Raw genomic sequence first — 16,150 nt, 5'->3', positions numbered from 1 at the left:
AATGAATGAACTTAAACATTAACTCTGTAACACATTAAAGTTACAACAACACAAGAAAGTGACATTATGTTCTATTGCAATTTCAGCAATAGCAGCATACCACCCTGCATACCACTGCTGGCTTGCTTCTGAAGCTAAGCAGGGTTGGTCCTGGTCAGTTCCTGGATGGGAGACCAGATGCTGCTGGAAGTGGTGTTGGAGGGCCAGTAGGAGGCACTCTTTCCTCTGGTCTAAAAGAATATCCCAATACCCAAGGGCAGTGATTGGGGACACTGCCCTGTGTAGGGTGCCGTCTTTCGGATGAGATGTTAAATGGGTGTCCTGACTCTCTGAGTTCATTAAAGATCCCATGGCACTTATTGTAAGAGTAGGGGTGTTAACCCTGGTGTCCTGGCTAAATTCCCAATCTGGCCCTCAAACCATCATGGTCACCTAATAATCCCCAGTTTACAATTGGCTCATTCATCCCCCTCCTCTCCCCTGTAACTATTCCCCAGGTTGTTGCTGCAAATGAGAATGTTTTCTCAGTCAATTTACCTGGTAAAATAACAGATCAATAAAAAAAAAATTTTTTTTTTTAAATGTATCTTTTTTGGCCACCATTACCTCCTTTAAATATGTTTGACAGTTATGTGACAAAGTAGCCTACACATTTAGACTTGTAAGGCAAAGCCATGGCAGTGTCAGAATATTTATGACTCGTCTTCAGTCCATTACTGGTGCATAAATTGCTCGACTGATTGCCCAGTCAGTGCAGGTCCAGTAATTCAGTGGCAGGACCCGTGACCTCAGGCTGCTGGACGTGTCATGGGAAATAGAGAGTGTAATGCTGACCACACAGCTCGCGTTGCAAAATAAATTTACACATGCATGTTATTAAATCTTGTGAGTAAACGAGCATCTGCGTTGGCAGGCTTCAAAATAGAACTTGGTTCTATTTGTGATGCTTGACACACTGCAAGTCCCGCCTCTCCCATCCTCGTTGGTTTTTAGGAGCAAATACCCACATGTGTGATTGAAAGATGACCTGAGGTCCACGCTCCAGTCCAGTTGGTGGTGGTAATGCACCTTAAAGTTGGTTGCCAACTGGCATATAAAGTCCAAAGAAGAAGAAGCCTGAAGGAGGAGAGATTACGAGAAATTAACTATGTTTACCCATTTATCTGTGGATTAATTGTCGGAGTAGAGGACCTTGTGCATTTCAGATAAAATAACAACCCAATGTTTATTTCCCAGGACAAATGAGCTAGCAACAGCAAGCTAGCTAGCTAAATTGCCATAAATGTTCAATGGTTTTTGACCTGTCCCCAAATTAAAATAGTTGGTTCAGAGTTGGTTTTGATATTTCAGCCTGTGTGTCCTGATCGTGTCTGGTGTGGGTGGACAAAATCAACATGTCTGGTCAGCATGTTAAGTGTCTAATTACCACTTAATTATGTGTCACAAGTACTGTGGGAAATGACACACAAACTCCATTTCAGCATTCAAATAAAGTGATTATGAACCTAGTATATCTATAGCCACTCTCAGTGGTGTAAAGTACTTAAGTAAAAATACGTTTAAGTACTACTTAAGTTGTTTTTTGGGGTATCTGTACTTTACTATTTATTTTTTTGACTACTTTTACTTTTACTTCATCACTACATTCCTAAAGAAAATAATGTACTTTTGACTCCATACATTTTCCCTGACACCCAAAAGTACTCGTTACATTTTGAAAGCTTAGCAGGACAGGACATTGTCTAATTCACACACTTATCAAGAGAACATCCCTGGTCATCCCTACTGCCTCTGACCTGGTGAACTCATGAAACACATGCTTCCTTAGTAAATGATGTCTGAGCGTTAGCTCATGGCCCTGGCTATCCGTACATTTAAAAAAACAAGAAAATGGTTCCATCTTGTTTGCTTTATATAAGGAATTTGAAAAGATGTATACATTTAAGTGTATTTAAAACCAAATACTTATAAAGTTTTACTCGAGTAGGAATTTACTGGGCAACTTTTTACTCAAGTCATTTTCTATTGAGGTATCTTTACTTTTATTCAATAATGACAATTGGGTACTTTTTCCACCACTGGCCACTCTACAGATGGCATCTGTAAAAGTCAGGGGCATTTAAAGTGAACCTTGTACCAGAAGATGTTGGCCTATAGTGCCATGTGATCGAACAGTTCCTAATGACAGAAAGCGGTCTAGCTGGGGATGTATGGATAAATGGAGTGCTTGACCTATGGACAGGCTGTTGCCAGTATTATCTCTGTCGTGGTCAGGAGGATAAAGACAAATCATCTGTAGACCTGTAGCTTTACACACAGTTTAGGAATCCATCATGAATCTAATGCCCAGGAACATCAAGATCTGCTGGGTCTTCTCTCCTACAGTGCAGTGCTTGAATCAATGAACATAGGAAGGCACAACTGTAGGCATATATTTCACTGTAACAGATCTCTCTGGATCTCTAGAAGGAACTGTGTGCCACTGTCTTGTACGATATCTTGTCATGGGAAAATAGCTCTCTGAAATTAGCCATCTATTACTCTGATAAAAAGGCATGTTAGCGGATGCTATTAGCTTTATACAATTAACCGACCGACTCTCTGTTGTACCCCTGCTTGCGTTGCGTCTTTGAAATCTATGTCACATCAATAGAGTTAATGATTTACAGAGCAGTTAATGGAGGCTGAAGCAGCGCTTCCTGTGCCATTGGATGCAAATTGGATTTGAACAGCCTACTGTAACAAGCCACCTTGTTTCCCTGGCCTCTTGTATCCCATGTCCTTTGTGGAACGTTTGCAGGCCAGGTTATGTTCAGCTACCTGGTGAGAGCTGATATGTGAGGTCTGATTGCAGAAGCTGTGGCACATGAGCTGTTAATAGCTTGATGTCCATGTCTTCTGTCCACCGAGGAGAGACCGTGTTAGAACATGCATGTTACTGCCATTCACTTTTGGCTCCATGGGTGGTGAGAGTGACTGGATAGAGGTACGAATGTGACAGTGGAACTTGATGAGAGCCCATCCACTGAATCCTTTGTAAGCCGCTGGGCTTTACCTGGGATTTAGGGCCAATGTTCATTTTCAAAGCCATTGTCACTGCAAACCCTAACCTGGATTTAGCTGGTTTCACCCTATTGTATTCAGTGTAGCTGGCAAAACGGATCTACTACCCAAGGTTATTTTCACCCACTCTCTCTCACTCAGCCCTTGTTTGTGTTTTTTGGGGTTAGTTGAGTTACTCCCCCCTGCGTCTCCACAGCTGTGTGTGCCTGATGCTATTCAGAGCCAAGCTCAGTGATTGTTTTTATCAGACATGCTTGGTAACTGTCCAGGGAGGTGGAGAAACACAGTGACACATCATTTACCACACGCCGCTAGTCTTTTAGCAGTGCCATGAATATTAATATCACTATGGCAATGGTTCTGGAGATTACACTTGTGCCATTAGGTCACTTGTTTTCGTGGATAGCTGAAGCTGTAGGCAGGGGGGGACGCTGAGCTGGGAATGCTCACAGTTCACACTCGTTGGCTAAGTGAGATTAGTTGTGTTTGCATTGAACAATACCCCCAAAAGCCATCGGGGGAGGGGAGCATGTATTAAATTGCTCCTTTCCAAGTTCTCACAGACTTCTGTGTTTTAGATGACCTGTAACTGATTCTTGTTCATGTCCATTGCTCCACTGTGCTCGGTAGTATGTATATCAACACCACTGACAACCCACTCACAGGCCACTGGCATGGTTAGTCCAGGCGCATTTAGCTCAGACTGCCAAACGCCACAGCCTGACAATGGGTAGCAGCTGGCCGCCAATATTCTAGTCTCACAGGCCTGCCTCATAGGATATGACCTCAATACACAACCATGCCCAGAAGCATCATGAGCTTTGGCTCTTCTTCAATTCCCTATTTCTTTATGATGGTTTTTTTTTTATGTACTAGAGGTTTTGGAAGGATTTCCTTGCCGCCTTGTCATATTGACTCAGTGTAAGCATTATCATCATTCATACTGAGGTGGCTCTCCTGTGCTGTACATATTAAGCCTCTTTTGTGTTTGCTCTTTCGTAGGTGGCTCTGAGGAAGAGCACAAAGAGCCTGAGGTCGCAGGGGGGCAAGGAGAAGTGGGAGAGCCAGGTGCTGAAGAAACGGAAGACTGAACAGACTGCTGAGGGGCATGTGATTCCTGTGAATGGATTCACTGACAATCGAGCTGACTTTGATCATGAGCAGGATGGAGAGAAGGAGCAAGGGAAGGTGAAAAACAGATCAAAGAAGACCAAGCAGGTAGTCTATGGATCAATTAACCTTCCTTCTATTTGAATGACTATGCTCTCCTACAAACTAAAACCTGTCTACCTCGTAATGTGTGTGGGCATTTTGCCCAGTGAGGTAAAAGAGATCGTACAGTTTGTTTTCGTTTTTGTTTCTTTACCTAGCTCAGCAGCTATATGTTTATCTGGAGTTCTTCCTTAGCTGTTTTCAAGTCATCCACTTTAAATCCCACCGTTTCCTTCTTCTAATGGTGATACGGCTTTTGTCCTGTAAAAAATGGCTCCATCGTGAGGTGTTAATTGTCAGCACCAGCCAGTCAATGAACTGTGTTATCAGGTTCATTTCCGAATCTTCCCATCCTGATCCAGTAATTGCTTCACACAAGCGTGTCTGCTTTGCAGGAAGTTAGGAGAGTGCCACACAGGAAACAAGGGCCAATAAAGAGACGAGATAAGGTGCTTTGTGAAGAGCTTCCTCCTCAGCGCAGGATGTGTCTGTGTTTGTAGCAGAGAGCACACCAGGCACTCACAAACTTATGTCCACTTCCATATCAGTCCCTGACCTAGCTAATTCCCGCACCCTAATCTGTATGTGTCGACCAGATACTACTTGTTTTAAGGTATCGCCTAGATTACCCCCTGTGGATCTCTCTTGTTCTGAACAGTATGCAAAACAGTATGTTGGGTGGTAGCCTCCTATGCAAAACAGGACAGAGCTATTATCAGGTTTCTTTCGGTGTATTTTGTTCCTTGAATTGACTGTTTTACTGTAGGTAAATGGGATCTACTCTACGAAATGGATGACACCTACTCACACTTGATCAATCGAGCAGTTTAATTGTGTCACTGAAGCAACATCCGGAGTGCTGTAGGAAGTAGAAGGACCTCAGATAACATCCTTTCTCAGATAACATGTACTTTGCTAAAGCGCATTGACACGGGACGTTCACTGTGTCAAATCAAGTCATGAGACTAGCTGGAAGATGGCTGGATGACATGTTCACTGCCACTGTTAAATCCCACCTATACTATTTAAGTCAATCATTTTTACACGAACACACACACTCACTCACGCTCACACACAGAAATAGACATACAGTGTTCTGGGCCTGCCTGTCAAAGCAGTGAAGTGTAGCAGCCAAATGAACACTGCAGCATGGGCTGAACATTATGGAACGGTAGGTTTAAACCATGAAACCCCAGATCAACACCACATTATTGTACTGTTCCTGTTGAATCACCACATGCTGAGTTTCCAGTCAATATGATTTCTCTGTTTTGTCCTGAAACAACTTGTGATCTCCTGAATCAATATCTGCATTATGCTGCATGGATCATTGGCTTCCAGTTGAAGCTCGCATCCGCTACAAGACCATGGTGCTTGTCTACGGAGCTGTGAGGGGAACGGCACCTCAGTACCTCCAGGCTCTGATCAGGCCCTACACCCAAACAAGGGCACTGCGTTCATCCACCTCTGGCCTGCTCGCCTCCCTACCACTGAGGAAGTACAGTTCCCGCGCAGCCCAGTCAAAACTGTTCGCTGCTCTGGCCCCCCAATGGTGGAACAAACTCCCTCACGACGCCAGGACAGCGGAGTCAATCACCACCTTCCGGAGACACCTGAAACCCCACCTCTTTCAGGAATACCTAGGATAGGATAAAGTAATCCTTCTCACCCCCCCCTTAAAAGATTTAGATGCACTATTGTAAAGTGGCTGTTCCACTGGATGTCTTAAGGTGAACGCACCAATTTGTAAGTCGCTCTGGATAAGAGTGTCTGCTAAATGACTTAAATGTAAATGTAAATCATTCAAGGTCTCCATTCCAACCCAATGTTGGTATGTGTGTGTGCCCATTTATGCATGCACTGCATTCATCTTGCCTTTAAAGAAAAGCCAGCTCTGGCTCGGAGTTGAGCCAGGGCCAGGGCTAATTGCCCATCACGGTCAGTGAATGAGTCTGGACATGAACTCTGCTTATTTTAAATCGGGTTAACTGTGTCATTGAAATGGATGTCCTCACTGATGTGTAATCACTCATTCCTGTAATACACCAGTGCCCTCTGGTGGGCCAGATTCTCATCTGGGCAGAGGGGCTATGGGCTGGTAAATTCACTGTCTACCAACTCAATGTTATGTAGATAACCCTGGACTCAAAGACATGGTGATAATTAGTTACATTGGAAGCCTTTGAGTGTGTGATTGATCTGTCCTCTGGGTCTGTCCTGTCCCTCAGGTGAAGCGGCTTCTGGGAAGGCAAAGCGGAGCTGAGGTCACCAGAACGCAGGGCACGCCTCAGAGAAGCAACTCTAAAGAACACCACAGTGGGGTATGAACAGTATTGTCTGGATAAAGGGATTTTTTTTGTGTGCCAACAACAACCTATTGACTGATTACAGAAGGCATTTATCAGAATCTGTTATAAGCCCTTGCTCATGAACATTATAATTTCTTTCCACAGAGTTCATTCTCTGGTCGGGGCTATTCGGTGAGTGACTTCAATCCTTTCTGACAGAATGAATGTCGCCTATGTTACCTATGGTGCTGCTCAAAGTATGAGGACAAAACTGGGTCAGTGATTAGCTCATGCATACTGAGAAGAACAGTCCGTAACTAAAATGTCCTCAGAAGCTGGAACAAAATGTCCTCAGAAGCTAACAGGCTGATATTTAGTAACGTGTCATGTCAACACGGATTAGTGATTTGTATATCTGAGTGACACTTTGACAGTGAGCAGGACTTGAGGGAGGGACTGACACATGATTTATCAGTGGTTTCAGTAGAATTTGACCGGCTGATATGTAGTAGCTCACAACTGTGTTGCTCTGTCGCCTGGCATGATGATTCCTTTCGAGCAAACTGTTCAGTACACACAGCAGTTAAACACACGTCGATGACTTGGAACGAGGTAACAGACCTAATGCATAATAATGTCCCCTTTCTCCCGCTCGGTTTCATTCTCTCGCACACTCTCTCTCTCTCTGACTTGATATGTAAACAGACTCTTACTTCCAGGCATAAACACATTTCTTACTAATCTAACAATAATACGTTTCTCAACGGATCTCCATGTTTTTTCTTATATGCATTATATACAGTTACATTTCTAGAGTTACAGTTTGAGTGTTGGTGATGGATGAAGCCGTTCTCGTGAATTAATGCAGCGCTTCGCATCCTTTCTCCCGCAGTGTGACAGTGAGAGTGACATCGATGACAAGGTCAGATAAACATTCCCACTTCTCAGAACTATTAACTTATCAGTCCTCTACATGTTATGTATTGGTGTATTCCCATCGGGGCTGTCAGTTGGCCAGGCTGTATTGTAGAGGGGGGGGGGGTCCTCCAAATGGCAGACAGGGTTGTGATGGGGTCAGGTTTTTTGGCGGACCTTTTTATTTAATAGGTCAGGGCAGCGTAAACAGTGTGTGGGGTGTCTTTGTTCTCAGTGGTGGTCCTCCTCCATCCTGAGCAGTCTATTTTTGGGACATAGTTGACGTCAAGGAGGGTAAATGGCCACAAACTCTAACTTGTGTTTTGGTACTGGTTTGTGAGTGTGAGGTTCAGTCTGTGTGCCTTACGGACATTATACTCATTTAACTCTTTAAAAAAAAATGTCTACATGTTAATAATGCCAGCTCTCTTTGATTGCATTATTGGATTTTGATCTAAGGAATGCGCTGAAGCTAACCGGATTACACTGTGAATATCATTAGGGCTACTTACGAAAGTAAGGACTTTCTGATTATCATAACAAGTCTCTGTTATTTCCTCTATATGATCTATTTATTTTTGTCAGCAACCTCCTATTAAATATGGAGGCTCCAAAACTGAAATTAAACTCATGACAGAGGTCATATGAACCAGATTACGGTAATGTAGCATTTTGCAAGGTTGTTAATCAACTGATGGATTCCAGGAATATCTGGAAATAAGGTACTTACATTTGCAACACGAAAGGAACCTCATGATAGTTTACCACAGCTGAATTTCCGCTGAGTTCAACAATTTGATTTAGCAATTGAATCTGGTCAGTTTGATGTCTTTTTGATGTCATTAGTGTATAACCATGCGCTTTCCCAGCATCTGTATGATTGACACTTTACAAAGGACAGAATGCTTAAAGATGAGGAATACAGAGGAGCACATAAAATATAATATTACTACATAGCTTATTTAAGTGAAAATGGTTGAGTGTTTTAGGCTGTGTGTGCGCGTGTGTGCGCGTGTGTGTGCGCGTGTGTGTGTGTGTGTGTGGACTCTGCTGCCTGGTATGACAATCTGGCCAATATTCAGCAATGTAATTAGAAACATACTGTTTTAAATGTAATTTATGGATTAGAATAAGATACTTAGCTACTAAGTTAATTTGTGTCATCCACTTTCTAATTTGTTTTTCACAAGGTAAATGTCATGGGCATTTACGTAATGCTCTTACATGAAAGAAATGACTGATTACATTAATTGCCTCTTAATGTGTAATCTATGTTGTGATGCTTTTTATTATACTGTCAAAAAGATGCATTCATTGAGCTGTCACATACTACATGAAGTTAGAATGGTTTCGATTGAATCTCATTCAGTTTCATTTAGAAAACGTTCCCTCTCATGTCATTGGACAAGGTTAGTGAGTTATGTCTCACCTTTTGTTCCTCTGATCTCATTTTCATTCCTTTTACATTTCCATTTTAGTCATTTAGCAAACGCTCTCATCCAGAGCGATTTACAGTGGTAGTGAGTGGATACTTTTTCACACGGGTCCCCCATGGGAATAGAATCCACAAATCTAGCGTTGCAAGTGCCATGCTGTACCAACTGAGCCCCACGGGACCATACATTCATTGGGAACTTGAACACACCCCCCTGAGTGTGGCGCTGACGTCGAGTCTGGGAGTGGAGCAAGAGCCAGCATACCGGATGGTCCTGTTGATCGAGTGCTGTTAAAGATTACCATGGAAAAGCAATCACTTTTGGCGACAGTTCCAGCACCAGACTCAAAATCCTAACCTTTTTATTTTCTCATCTTTACTCAGGTTTCAGGGATTGAGTCTGAAAAGCTCTTCACACTAAGGACAACTAATGGTAAGAATATTTTCACTCTCAATTTTCTTTGCACTTGACTTCTCTGTCCTTGCTTAGCTGTTGCTAAACAGAATAGATATATTTGTCTCAGTGACATGCTCTTATATGCTTTTTCTGACATTCCATTTCTGTTCACTTGAATAAGGGCGACAGCCCTTATTCAAACCACACAATTATCAAGAATTACCTAATTGTTGTCAAGGTGTTGTGGCCATTGTAGTTTAAGGAAACCCACACACTCTTAATTGCACAACGTGGTTTGACACTGAATGTCACTCTACCCTGTGGAAAGTCTCTGAGCTAGAGGGATTTATGTTGAAGTAAAACAGAATAATGGCGCAAGTGTTTTGACAGAGATGTGTGTCCATTTGAATGTGTTGAGTTGCGTGAAATAGTTGAAAATGCCTTCTACACAATCTTTTAGCTATGAATTGGATTGAACCTGCACTTTCAGTGGCTTAGCTGCTTCATTGGGGCTAGGAAGAAGTGATGTTTGGAGTCACACGTCATTCTCAATGAGACTACTGGCTCAAGCAAGTTTGTAATCTACTGCAATATTCCCTATTATCATCCTTAGTATCTCTTAGCAATTCCATATTGTGATCTAACTATAGCTTTTAAATTCAACAATTAAGTGCAATTTTCACCCAAGAGAATGCCTCTCAAAGCAACATCACTGAATGGTATTTTTCCCTTTCAGTATTCTTTACCCGACTGAGTTGTTGTTGCCTTATATGGGCAGCTTGATTGATTGTGTTCTTTTCACAACCCACGATTTCTCAAACTCAAAAGCTCATTAGAACTAACGTGGTCACATTTCACCTCATTTGGCCTGAAAGAGCCAAGCGGAGCCTCGCATCCAGGGCCAGGCAGCATAAAGCATGCTCTATAATCCCACTGGCTGGCTAGCGGTGAGAACCTTTTAGAGCTGAGCCCAGGGGTTTAATATGCCTTGTGAAAGCGATTAGAAGGTCTCTATTTAACTCTCCCTACCTCCAAGCTGCTTGTGGTGGGCTTTGGAGAGGGCATTTGTTGTTAGCTTTGGAGGTCTCTCATTGAGTCTTCCAATGAGCCGTCTGGACTTCAGCCTATTGAATGTTATGATTACAAAGAATGCTAAACACACCACTAGTCTCTCCCCAGGGCCCTCGGTTTTTGTCAGAGCTCAAAGACTGCAGGGAGTAGAGACTAGTGTTGTTTGGTGCTGGGAAAATAGGCTTTGTTGAATTATTTAATGATCATTACACTGTCTGTCTGGCTGTGAATGGAAAATATAATGGTGCAACTAACAAATTGTGAGCACTTTGTAATATGAACAAGCGCATTTGCCCAAGACATGAACCCAATGGCTGTTATGAAGCTGCTCATTAGTAGCCTCATTGTTGTTTCTAGATGTAGGCCTAGTATTCAGTCATGGAGGCCACAGGACTAAGGCTTTTATCACCAGACAACAGAGATTAGGAGCTATTCACCACAATGAATGAAGGTTGTTTTAGCTAAGCATGAACACATACACCACATGACCAAAAGTATGTGGACACCTGCTCATTGAACATCTCATTCCAAAATCATGGGCATTATGGAGTTGGTTCCCTCTTTGCTACTATAACAGCCTCCACACTTCTGGGAAGGCGTTTCACTAGATGTTGGAACATTGCTGCAGGGACTTGCCTCTATTCAGCCACAAGAGAATTAGTGAGCACGGGGGCATTGTCATGCTGAAACAGGAAAGGGCCTTCCCCAAACTGTTGCCACAAAGTTGGAAGCACAGAATCGTCTAGAATGCCTTTGTATGCTGTAGCATTAAGATTTACCATCACTGGAACTAAGGGATTTAGCCCAAACCATGAAAAATCTAATGTTATTTGTCACATGCGCCAAATACAACAGGTGTAGACCTTAGAGTGAAATGCTTACTTACAAGCCCTAACCAACAATGCAGTTTATAAAAATATATTATATATATATAAGAAATAAAAATAATGAATAATTAAAGAGCAGCAGTAAAATAACAATATCAGGGGTATATACAGGGGGTATCAGTACAGAGTCAATGTGCGGGGGGGCACTGGTTAGTCGATGTAATTAAGGTAATATGTACATGTAGGTAGAGTTATTAAGGTGACTATGCATAGATAATAACAGAGTAGCAGCAGTGTAAAAGTGTGGGGCAGGCAATGAAAATAGCCTGGGTAGCCATTTGATTAGATGTTCAGGAGTCTTATGGCTTTGGGATAGAAGCTGTTTAGAAGCCTCTTGGACCTAGACTTGGCGCTCCTGTACCACTTGCCATGCGGTAACAGAGAGAACAGTCTATGACTAGGGTGGCTGGAGTCTTTGACAATTTTTAGGGCCTTCTTCTGACACCGCCTGGTATAGAGGTCCTAGATGGCAGGAAGCTTGGCCCCAGTGATGTACTGGGCCGTACGCACTACCATCTGTAGTGCCCTGCGGTCGAAGGCCGAGCAGTTGCCATACCAGGCAGGGATGCAACCCGGATGTTGAACCCTCTGAGGACCCATGCCAAATCTTTTCAGTCTCCTGAGGGGGAATAGGCCCTCTTCACGACTGTCTTGGTGTGCTTGGACCATGTTAGTTTGTTGGTAATGTGGACATCAAGGAACTTGACGCTCTCAACCTGCTCCACTGCAGCTCGTCGATGAGAATGGGGGCGTGCTCTGTCATCCTTTTCCTGTAGTCCACAATCATCTCCTTTGTCTTGATCACGTTGTCGTGGCACCACATGGCCAGGTCACTGACCTCCCTATAGGCTGTGTCGTCGTTGTCAGTGATCAGGCCTACCACTGTTGTGTCATCGGCAAACTTAATGATGGCCTTATTGATGAAGCCAGTGACTGATGTGGTGTAATCCTCAATGCCATCGGAAGAACATATTCCAGTCTGTGCTAGCAAAACAGTCCTGTAGCTTAGCATCTGCTACATCTGACCACTTTTATATTGACTGAGTCACTGGGGCTTCCTGCTTGAATTCTTACTGGATGAGCGTTTTCATGTTTGCTTATACAGCTCATTGAGTGTGGTATTAGTGCCAGCGTCGGTCTGTGGTGGTATGTAGACGGCTATGAAAAATACAGATGAAAACTCTCTAGGTAAATAGTGTAGTGTCGCTATCTACAGCCCCAGACCATTATTCCACCTCCACCAAACTTTACAGTTGGCACTATGCATTGGGGCAGGTAGCGTTCTCCTGGCATCTACCAAACCCAGATTCGTCCGTCGGACTGCCAGATGGTGAAGTGTGATTCATCACTCCTGAGAACGCGTTTCCACTGATCCAGAGTCCAATGACGGCAAGCTTTACACCACTCCAGCCGACGCTTGGCATTGCACATGGTGATCTCAGGCTTGTGTGCGGCTGCTCGGCCATGAAAACCCATTTCATGAAGCTGCCGGCGAACAGTTTTTGTGATGACAACGCTTCAAGAGGCAGTTTGGATCTTGGTAGTCAGTGTTGCAACCGAGGACAGAAGATTTTTACGCACTTCAGCATTTGGCGGTCCCGTTCTGTGAGCTTGTGTGACCTACCACTTTGCGGCGGAGCCGTTGTTGCTTCTAGACGTTTCCACTTAACAGTTGACTGGGACAGCAACAGGTCAGCAACAGGTGTGGCTGAAATAGCCAAATCCACTAAGCTGAAGGGGTGTCCACATACTTTTGTATATATAGTGTATAATAAGTTTCAGTATTTATCTGATGTGAGAAAGAATATTAAAGATGCACTATGCAGAAATCAGTCTACCATTTCCTGGTTTCTAACATTTTTATAGTTTGCCTAATTTCAGTTTATGTGACAAAACAAACAAGCAAGAATATAACCAAGAATATTGTATTTTCAGCTGTTTGAAGAAGAAAAAACTACTACCAGAGTACAAAACCGAATGTAAAAGACACAAAAAATGAAACTTAAGAACCGGAAGCATAGAAATAGCGCACATAGACTTTCTTTCAATGAGAATGACAGATCTATAACAACATTTCTATGTGAATTTGGTCGTTTCGCCCAAAAAAGTTACATATTGCAGCTTTAAATGATTCCGTCAGCTCTGTCAAACTGTGGTTGGTAACAAAGGTTCTCTGGTTGCTCATAGACATAGGCGTTGATGAGAGGGACGAGACGAAGGTGTGCAGCTCTGCCACAGTGTCAGGTCTACAACGCAGCCAGGAGCAGAGCAGCGACACACCCCTCGATCTGCCTGCTGCCAGTCCCGCCCCTGGCTCTCAGCCTGCTGGCAGCCCTGCCCCTGCAGCCCCTCTCACCAGCACCCGTACCACCAGCCCACTTCCTGCTGTGTGTGTGAAGAAGGAGAGGACGTCCCCTCGCAACACGACCACCCCAACTCTGCCAGGGTCAGGCCTATCCCAGGTCAAGAGAGAACCATTGTCACATCACCAGGGTCATCCCCTGTACATTGGTCTCCACAACAGGTAGGACATGGCATTGACTGTACTTGTTCAAACCATTTCATAATACTGACATCCTAGATGAGGTGATATTTATTTACAACCTTGCCTTTCTCCTCCCTACAGCAGCAGCATAGAGAGATCCCGCAAGCGAACCCTCCCGCCATCCCCCCACCTCGGGCGCCATTCTTCTCCCTTGCCGGTCCTCCCCCTGTCCGTCTCGGAGTTGCCCGCACCCCACTTCTTCCTGCCAGTTCACGGGCATCGCCGCCCGGCCATGTTCACAAGCCCTCTGGGATTACCAACCAATGGCATTGTAGGACACTCCACTGAAGCAGGCTACTCAGGTAAGAGGCTTGAACAGTAAAGGAGATGGATATTGAAGGAGCCGTATAGGAGATAGATTGGTGTTTAGTGTACAACAGGTGTTGCTGGGGATATGGGTTGTGGGTGAGAAAGAGCAGTTTTTGTCATAGAGTATGACCTTTAACCTCTCACCCACAACAGAGCACGACCTGCTTCGCCAAGAACTGAACAACCGTTTCCTGGCGCAGACTGCAGAGAGAGGGACTGGCTCGGGGCCACCTCTGCTGAGGACAGAGTTCCACCAGCACACACACCAGCACCAACATCAACACCAGCACCAACTCACCTTCTTATCCTACCCCAGTGGTTTGCCTCCTCCACCAGGCATCCTCTCTACAACCCCAAATATGGGTCGCACAGCTGACCTAAATGTAAGTCCAGTACATGGCCACCACAAACGGCTTCATGTGAGGTTAAAGGGTAACTCTCAACCCCAATTTCAGCTTTTGCCCAAAAAATATGCATTCAGGTGAGAAGTTGTGGGTGGGGGGAATTGCTCATAATTATTCATTTTGGGGGTGGGTGAACATAGTTGTACCTGATCCCAACACTTTTTCACTAAAGCATACTTACCAGAAGTCCGCTGGCACGCTCTGATAATAAAATGATGTGCATCATGAGCAAATACGACTTTGGACAGTTGGCTCACAGTGGTAAGGCGCCAAGTTCCTGACATCTATTGCCACTTTCCGTGTAAATTCTAATCCCCCATGGGGTGCAAAAAAAAATAGTTGAAATGTAGACTGACATTTATTGTGTTATTCTGTTGGGAAGAATAGTGCAATCATCACCTTGAAATTGAAGATTAGGTGCTCAATTCAATCCAACCTGCATTGCAGTGTTTACGCAGTAGCTCTTTTTCCAATGGTCAAATGATTGGTCTTGGGTACTGTATAAAAACCTACAACTACTACCAGGGGGACCCCTCTCACAGGTATGCTTTCACTTTTCGGAATTAGAAGTGTGTGGGCACGGGATGAAAATAGTCAATAAAAGATTTGATTCATGTGTGATAAGAAATCACAGTAATTGAGTCTACTGTCTTAGTGGACTGCGCCACCAATCATTCATAGCAGCTGGGGAAAAACACAATGAGTTGACATGACCACCATTGTCATCTATTTCTTGTTATGATGGATGTAGCTACGAATATAAACATATAATCCTCATAGCCTACTTGTGTTTTTTTCCTTCGTAAAAGGAGGAATGGAACTGTGAAGCACAACACTTTGAATTTGGTCATATGTGGGAAAGTGCCTTATTGCCTTTTGAATTTTGTATAACGTCAGTAGGGAGCATCTTGCTTTTCCAGTAAACCTTGAGGTGGTACCACCCAGCACATCTAGAAGGGAGTGTATTTCATACCGAACCCCTCCCTTGAGATGACGTAGAGGAACCTTCTCGAGGTGCTTCTACATCACCGTTTGAATGGTGGAGTTGAACCTCTAGTGGACAAAAATAGCTAGATTTACTACAACGAACTGTCAAAATGAAGACCAGAATTGACGTGTTTCCCTATAACTAAGCCTAAAACATCTGGTATGGTTTTCACCAACAGTTTTACTCTTTAATGTTATCAAAACCCACATTCATTGTGGGGAACATTTTAGGTCACCCAGAAACGAGAGAGAGATAACGCTGTGCTTTGTTTTTGCTGTTTTCTGAACTCAATCTCCTTAATAGTGTAGCCTCAGGCTCAGCAGCCGCCTCCTTTACTCTGGGGAAAACCTTGTGTTAGTTTCACATCTCAAATATCAAACTCTTTATTACAGTATCTCAACATAACAGAAATATCAGATACAGTCCCTGAGAGACACATTTTAGCTTTCAGCCGTTTAAAACTTTTTTCCGCCCACCAGGGAACATTTTGAAATATTTCATCATACTGCAAAAAAATGTACGAGCCCTGAAATGGCTGGCTGTTCCACTGACAGCTCAGTAAAGCCAGTGGAAATGGATCTCATGGCTGTTTTGACACACTCAAAGCCCTGCTGTCAGGATAAATGACTGTGCCGC

At 43.7% G+C, this 16,150-nt stretch overlaps 1 protein-coding gene across 3 annotated transcripts in view; it reads left to right on the top strand.

The window, feature by feature from the left end:
• The window catches only part of LOC115124832 (autism susceptibility gene 2 protein homolog), a 29,584-nt gene that overhangs the window by 9,244 nt on the left and 4,190 nt on the right, over positions 1-16,150 (top strand). For 2 of the 3 annotated variants that reach the window (XM_029654334.2, XM_029654318.2), the window contains exons 2-9: positions 4,066-4,281; positions 6,504-6,596; positions 6,729-6,755; positions 7,456-7,485; positions 9,298-9,346; positions 13,456-13,792; positions 13,895-14,115; positions 14,276-14,505. In XM_029654334.2, coding sequence (XP_029510194.2) covers positions 4,066-4,281; positions 6,504-6,596; positions 6,729-6,755; positions 7,456-7,485; positions 9,298-9,346; positions 13,456-13,792; positions 13,895-14,115; positions 14,276-14,505 — 1,203 coding nt within the window. The remainder of the gene's footprint in view (positions 1-4,065; positions 4,282-6,503; positions 6,597-6,728; positions 6,756-7,455; positions 7,486-9,297; positions 9,347-13,455; positions 13,793-13,894; positions 14,116-14,275; positions 14,506-16,150) is intronic. The other variant, XM_029654326.2, reaches the window with a different exon arrangement.

Source organism: Oncorhynchus nerka, linkage group LG4 (genome assembly GCF_034236695.1).
Source record: "Oncorhynchus nerka isolate Pitt River linkage group LG4, Oner_Uvic_2.0, whole genome shotgun sequence".
NCBI lineage: Eukaryota > Metazoa > Chordata > Actinopteri > Salmoniformes > Salmonidae > Oncorhynchus > Oncorhynchus nerka.
The sequence above is the reverse complement of the archived record's forward strand: the minus strand, read 5'-3'. Positions and strand labels throughout refer to the sequence as shown.